Source organism: Phalangium opilio, unplaced genomic scaffold, assembly GCF_054372755.1.
Source record: "Phalangium opilio isolate 3A_F unplaced genomic scaffold, DU_Popi_V2 ptg000217l_1, whole genome shotgun sequence".
Classification (NCBI taxonomy): Eukaryota; Metazoa; Arthropoda; class Arachnida; order Opiliones; family Phalangiidae; genus Phalangium; species Phalangium opilio.
Window position 1 is genome coordinate 5,865,684 of NW_028324218.1, and position 6,817 is coordinate 5,872,500.

A 6,817-nucleotide genomic window follows, 5' to 3' on the forward strand; every position below is an offset into this window, starting at 1 on the left:
TGATATATATTTTACAAGTTTTCTTTATATTTAGGCCATTTTTAAAAATTTTATTCTATTTTCAAAATCTTATTTCTAATCCTCATAGCTAATTCCGTAGCGTCGTCTGCTAGGCTAATCGCGATCGCGACAGTAGATAATAACCAGTTTGAAATGAGTAGTCGTACAGTTTGGTCTATTTCTAATTATATCCTTAATTATATGTGAAAAAAATCATATCAAAGTCGTTGCTAACACTTGAGGATACGGTTTATTTGTGTTTATATATTAAAAAATCTTTTGAAAAGGCAGTAGTTAAAAATTACTGCAAAAGTGTTTGTGAAGTGAAATCAGTGAGTAAGAGTGATTCCGTGTTGAAGTCACATGACTTGACAAAATGGCTACTAACGCAGTTGATCATAAACTTGAAGAACGTCGTAAACAAGTAAGTTTTACTCTTGTTATCTTTATAATACTGTATTGACTTAAAATGCGTCACTGTTGATTTGAGATACTTCAATATTCCCTACGTGTTTTCTATAATAGGTAGTGTAGCTTTATAGGTGTAACATCTGGACTATTATGCTAGTGTAGTGTATTTAAGTTTTAAAATATTCATTACTCTAAATAACAATTAGACAATCTAAATTTTAAGTTAGATGACACGCATTAATTATTTTTGACTGCTACGTAATTTTTTAGTTAAATTGTTGAGTCATACAATCAAAATCCTGAACACTTCTTATTTTCAATATGCAATACATTAGTGTCAGATGTTTAAATACTATCATAAGTTTATAAGATATGTTCCATAAGTATGACACTAGCTATATGGGACCCTGAAAGTGGTACCCAAGTTGGGCGAACATTAGCTGCTCATAACGTGTTTATCATGGGAACCTATTCACAGGTAATAGGGACTTGGCAGTACTACGTCATGCAACGTCAGGCTACCTTCCACTAGTGCTGAAAAACATACCAGGAGGAGGGGCTTATGTAGCTTTCATTCTGTTAAAAAAACATACCATAATGGCGCTGGGGGCGGAGTTAAGCCCGAATTGCCAAGTCCCTATTCCTACCCATGCATCATAAGATATGTTACATAAGTCTGACACCTCCTATAGGGTCTTTGCGCGTGACGTCAAGTTACCTTCCCCCTTTCCTCTCCCCTTGCCGGCTCCCCGCTCTGGCCACGTTAGGACGCCATTTTGACATCCCCTGAAAACCGGTTTTCGCCCCCTATTTCTTCCCCCTTTTTACTCTGGCGGAAACACCCTATACTTCGTAATGCTATCTCTAGAGGCTTACAGCTCGAGCTAGTTCGAGAACGACGCGAGAATTGACTACACTCGGTTAATTTTGCAGTCCATCTAGTCCTATTTAGTCTGTACTAAGCCTTTGACAGCGCCTCACCAGGCCTCCCTCGCTTTACCTCCTCGAATCTATGACGTTTAGCCTACGTCACTTCATGACAAGCTCTCATTAACCAGTGAAACACTTATGGTGAACATATCTTATAAACTTATGATACTATTCAGCTCGTATAGTGTGCTACCGCGAAGCTGGGGGGGGGGAGGAAACTGTGACGTCAATATTGGGTCCCGAATTTGTATTGCCCAAGCTGACGACGTCTCGCGACTGCCAATAGAGCTATCTCAGTTGTGACGTCAGTGCCTTGGTAAAACGTCACGGGTTTAGCTTTGGCAGTGGGCGGCCATGTTTGGTACCGCTTTGGTTCTATGGGTAAATAGCATTGATGACGTCACACTAAGCCTTATGAGATAGCTCTATATGGTCGCCTGAAAATAAGGTAAGAGATAAGAGCATGTGACGTCACTACAAAGTTCGTGGTAACACACTATTCCAGTTATTTGTTGTCATAGGCATATTACAAATTCAAAACGATCAAAAGCTCAATCAGAAATTTAGCTTACTTCATTAAAATCGCGGGAAAAGTTGTTTATCATGCCCTGTCAACAAAAATTTATAGGTGTTGGTTGGTGACTTGCCAACTGATTTCTTGCGAATTGAACCCAGTGACCAGCAACAACAGCTTGCTGCTGATGAGCAAGCCGCACTTGCTTTGCAACAACAACTTATGGGTTTTACACCCCCAAATGTTGTTGGTAGGCTTGCCATCAGTGTTGTTGAGGTAGGTTGGGTAGTTTTTATAGAGTGCTGTCAGTTGTGACGTCAGATCCAAGGTTTAAACGTCACGAGTCTGCCTTTAGCAATGAGCGGCCATGACAGTTACCGTTTTTTCTTTATGGGAAAACAGCATGGGTGACGTCACACCGGCGCTTCTGACAGCCCTCTATAGATAGTTTTCACACATGGAGGATTCATATCATTTACACCAGGAAGCCGGGCTATCTGGAGGACAAAAGCGGACGCGTTTTTGTCCGCCAGATAGCCCGGACTCCTGGTGTAAATGGTATGAATCCTCCATGTGTGAAAACTATCTATTATCGGAAAAACTTCGGTTTCCTAAAATTGACCAAACTTCTAGGCGCGATTGAACAAAAATTATGGTGTTACGAGAATGGATCCTTATGTACGTTTAAGATTGGGTCATATAGTATATGAAACACCTACTGATTATAACGGAGCCAAAAATCCAAAATGGAATAAAATCTTCCATTGGTTAGTTTATTTTAATTTTAATTATAACTGTTAGTTTAATTATCAAATGAAATGGTACTTCTAAAGCTTTAATTAAAACCTTCTTAAAGAAGTACCAGCATAAAAGATTGTAATGTTTATACAGGAATAGATTTAATTTTAGAAGTAGGAATGGAGAACGGAACGATTAGTATTTACTTCAGTTATTCCGACTCATAGCCAACCCAGTATAGAGCCCCTCCCTCCAACACGTAACGAAAAGTTTAAATTATCTTATTGGTTGACTTAAACTACGTTTTGATGACGATGCTGACGGGGACGGCGGTGAAAAATAGTGACGTAATTCCTTTTTACCTCTGTCGCTATGACCCAGCCGCCTCTTCTTTCATCCCCCCCCTTTCCCGGGGAAGGGGGTCCGGGACTTTGACGCGCGTTCCCACATTACTCTGTTCTCCATTCCTACTTCTAAAATTAAATCTATCCTTGGTTTATATAAAGCTATGGAAATTAATTAATGTGTTACAGTTTGCTCCCAGCTGGAATGCAAACAGTTTCCATTGAAATTTATGATGAGGTAATTTAAAGATAGCTTTATAGATCTTTTTTGGGGGTTGAAATATGTTAATTTTCGATGTAGTGTGCTTTCACACTTGATGAGAAAATAGCGTGGGCTCAATACATTCTTCCAGAACACCTATTCAAAGGTGAAACTTGCGAAGAATGGATTCCATTAAGTGGAAAATTGGGAGAGGGCAAAGAAGGAACCCTGAATGTAGTCTTCTCTTTCAATGTAAGAATTTCATCTCCTATTGTTCTGTTTTGCTTTTTATGTTTCTAGCCAAAGTGTATAGCCTACGATTTCATGTAGTAGGCCAGTTTCCTCTAAACCAATTGTAGACCAGTGTCTTGTAGGCCAGTTTCCTCTAAACCAATTGTAGACCAGTGTCTTGTAGGCCAGTTTCCTCTAAACCAATTGTAGACCAGTGTCTTGTAGGCCAGTTTCCTCTAAACCAATTGTAGACCAGTGTCTTGTAGGCTAGTTTCCTCTAAGCTATATCAGTGTCTTGTAGGTCAGTTTCCTCTAAACTATATCCGTGTCTTGTAGACCAGTTTCCTCTAAACCAATTGTAGACCAGCGTCTTGTAGGCCAGTTTCCTCTAAACCAATTGTAGACCAGCGTCTTGTAGGCCAGTTTCCTCTAAACCAATTGTAGACCAGCGTCTTGTAGGTCAGCTTCCTCTAAACCAATAGTAGACCAGTGGCTTCTAAACCAAATCAGTTACTTGTAGACCAGTTTCCTCTAAACCAATTGTAGACCAGCGTCTTGTAGACCAGTTTCCTCTAAACCAATTGTAGACCAGCGTCTTGTAGGCCAGTTTCCTCTAAACCAATTGTAGACCAGCGTCTTGTAGGCCAGTTTCCTCTAAACCAATTGTAGACCAGCGTCTTGTAGGCCAGTTTCCTCTAAACCAATTGTAGACCAGCGTCTTGTAGGTCAGTTTCCTCTAAACCAATTGTAGACCAGTTTCTTCTAAACCAAGCCACTGACTTGTAGACCAGTTTGGTCTAATCTAAACCAAATCAGTGTCTTATAGAATATTGACCCTAGAGTACACCTTTAAACTTATTTGCGCAATTGTGTGTGTTTCTTTATCATCCTACAACCTTTTGCATCTTTCACTGACGTAAACACATTTATTTTGACATCGAACAATTATTTCGCTAGTTCCTTATTTGATCATATCATATTTTTCGAATCATATGATCGCAATTACTAAGAAACAACCTACACTATAGGGCGTTAAAATATATATATTTTTATAAATCAATCTGATAGAAATATGTTTTTAGAACAAAACAAAACAAAACCTGTTTGTCACCCTATAGGCTACATTTATATCTTCGATTTTATTCTTTCATTGATTCACGTTTCAGTCTTCCGCGAATTCGAATTCGAATTTAGATTTAGGATTAGAAAATTAGGAATCGCGCCAAAACTAGACGCCATCGCATACCGAGGGGTCGGACGTTTGTCAAAATCCCGTACACTTCGTTTGAAATCTGTTTAATATCTCTCTCGAAAATCTCGAAATCGCGAAATCTCACGTCAAAATCTGAATATTTTAAAATCTCACGTCAAAATCTAGAAATCCCAAAATCCCTACCTTAAAATCTGAAAATCCCGAAATCCCTATTTTAAAATCTGAAAATTCCGAAATCTTCACCTAAAATCCCAAAATCTCACATTAAAATCTAGAAATCCCGAAATCTTAACGTAAAATCCCGAAATCTTAACGTAAAATCCCGAAATCTCATCCTAAAATATCAAAATCAGAAAATCTCCTCGAAATCCGAAAATCTCCTCGAAATTTGAAAATCTCCTCGAAATTTGAAAATCTCCTCAAAATCTGAAAATCTCCTTCAAAATCTGAAAATCTTGTTCCAAAGCCCGAAATCTCCTTCAAAATCTGAAAATCCTGAACAAAATCCCAAAATCTTCTTCGAAATCTGAAAATCGCGTTCAAAATCTGAAAATCTCCTTTAAAATCCCGAAATCTTAAAATCTTGGACTAGATTTCCAGATTTCTAAAATCTGAGTCAGAATCTCAAAATCTGGGGCAAAATCTCAAAATCTTTGTCAAAATCTTGAAATCTCAAAATCCCGTACACTAAAATGCCGAACGTCCGACCCCTCGTCGCATACGGTGACTCAAGTTCTACGTCATAAATTTTTTACCCTTACACTGCGTGTTTACCTCATCCCCTTCGATAACGAAACAGAATGAAATACGGAACTTCAGCCTTGGCTAGACTATTACGTTACCTTGTCCTAAATGAATCGCATTATAATTGCTTAGGCTAAAATAAAATGCTTAGGAATTAACGCAAAATTTAGTTCAAAGTTTTAAGTTATGTTTTTTCCGTTCATCTTCCCATTCTTTATACCATTTCCAATGCGTTCTCGACGTCAACGACGTCATGATACTGTTTACGTCTATCAGTCATTTCCGCCTGGTACTGTTCCACCAGGACCCCAGCCAATGTATTTAATGCAGGCGCCACCCATGTACGTGCCAGGTGTAATGCCATATTGCGCCCCAAGTAAGAATCATTTAAAAACCCATCTAAATTACTAATAATCTAACCTACGGTGGTGGATACATGTAACGTATTTTTTCTAATAAATATAAGCTGTATATCCAGTGGTTCAGTATCCCGCTGGACATGCAGCTGCTGCGCAGATGTGGCCTGCGCAACAACCCCAAGTTGCGCAACAGACGCAAACGAGACAACAACCCCCCATATATCGTATAAATGACGACGATGTCAAACAAGTATGTTTGTTTTGTAATCCACCTTATTCCCATTCGCCGGAAGTTAGGCTTATCTCGGGATTCGTGGAGGGGAGTAACGGGAAGAAATTCGTCTGTCGTCTGCTACAGTATATTTTTGGCCTTTGTAGCAGACGACAGACAATTTTCTTCCCGTTACTCCACTCCCCTCCACGAATCCTGATCCTGAGATAAGCCTAACTTTCGGGGAGGGGAGTAACGGGAAGAAATTCGTCTGTCGTCTGCTACAGTATATTTTTGACCTTTGTAGCAGACGACAGACAATTTTCTTCCCGTTACTCCACTCCCCGCCACGAATCCTGAGATAAGCTTCGGGGAGGGGAGTAACGGGAAGAAATTAGTCAGTCGTCTGCTACAGTATATTTTTGACCTTTGTAGCAGACGACAGACAATTTTCTTCCCGTTACTCCACTCCCCGCCACGAATCCTGAGATAAGCTTCGGGGAGGGGAGTAACGGGAAGAAATTAGTCAGTCGTCTGCTACAGTATATTTTTGACCTTTGTAGCAGACGACAGACAATTTTCTTCCCGTTACTCCACTCCCCTCCACGAATCCTGAGATAAGCCTATGGGAATAAGCGAATGGGAATAAGGTGGATTGGTAGATAGTTGGGTAACGTTGGTTGGTTTAAGAGTAGACTAAATAGTCTTAAAATTGCAACGTTAGGTTGCCGAAATGTTTCCAACTATGGATAAGGATGTTGTTAAAACAGTTTTGGAAAGCAATCGTGGCAACAAAGACCTTGCAATCAACGCGCTTCTTCAGATGAACAGTGATAGTTAGATTAGGCCTATATGTTGAATGAATAAATAAAATCAGTCAGAATGTGTATTTTTCACTAAATTGAAGTTTATTTAGTCAT

At 39.4% G+C, this 6,817-nt stretch overlaps 1 protein-coding gene across 4 annotated transcripts in view; it reads left to right on the forward strand.

Annotated features, from left to right (window-relative positions):
- Positions 1-100: 100 nt before the first annotated feature.
- Positions 101-6,817, forward strand: part of LOC149615906 (toll-interacting protein-like) — a 7,151-nt gene continuing 434 nt past the window's right edge. The window contains exons 1-8 of one of the 4 annotated variants that reach the window (XM_089857375.1): positions 102-424; positions 1,970-2,131; positions 2,489-2,622; positions 3,127-3,175; positions 3,239-3,391; positions 5,604-5,703; positions 5,806-5,936; positions 6,622-6,817. The exon at positions 6,622-6,817 is cut by the window's right edge and continues 434 nt beyond it. In XM_089857375.1, the coding sequence (XP_089713501.1) occupies positions 377-424; positions 1,970-2,131; positions 2,489-2,622; positions 3,127-3,175; positions 3,239-3,391; positions 5,604-5,703; positions 5,806-5,936; positions 6,622-6,738 (894 nt within the window). In that variant the 5' untranslated portion in view covers positions 102-376 and the 3' untranslated portion in view covers positions 6,739-6,817. Of the gene's footprint in view, positions 425-1,969; positions 2,132-2,488; positions 2,623-3,126; positions 3,176-3,238; positions 3,392-5,603; positions 5,704-5,793; positions 5,937-6,621 lie in introns of all 4 variants that reach the window. The other 3 variants (XM_089857374.1, XM_089857377.1, XM_089857376.1) reach the window with 3 other exon arrangements.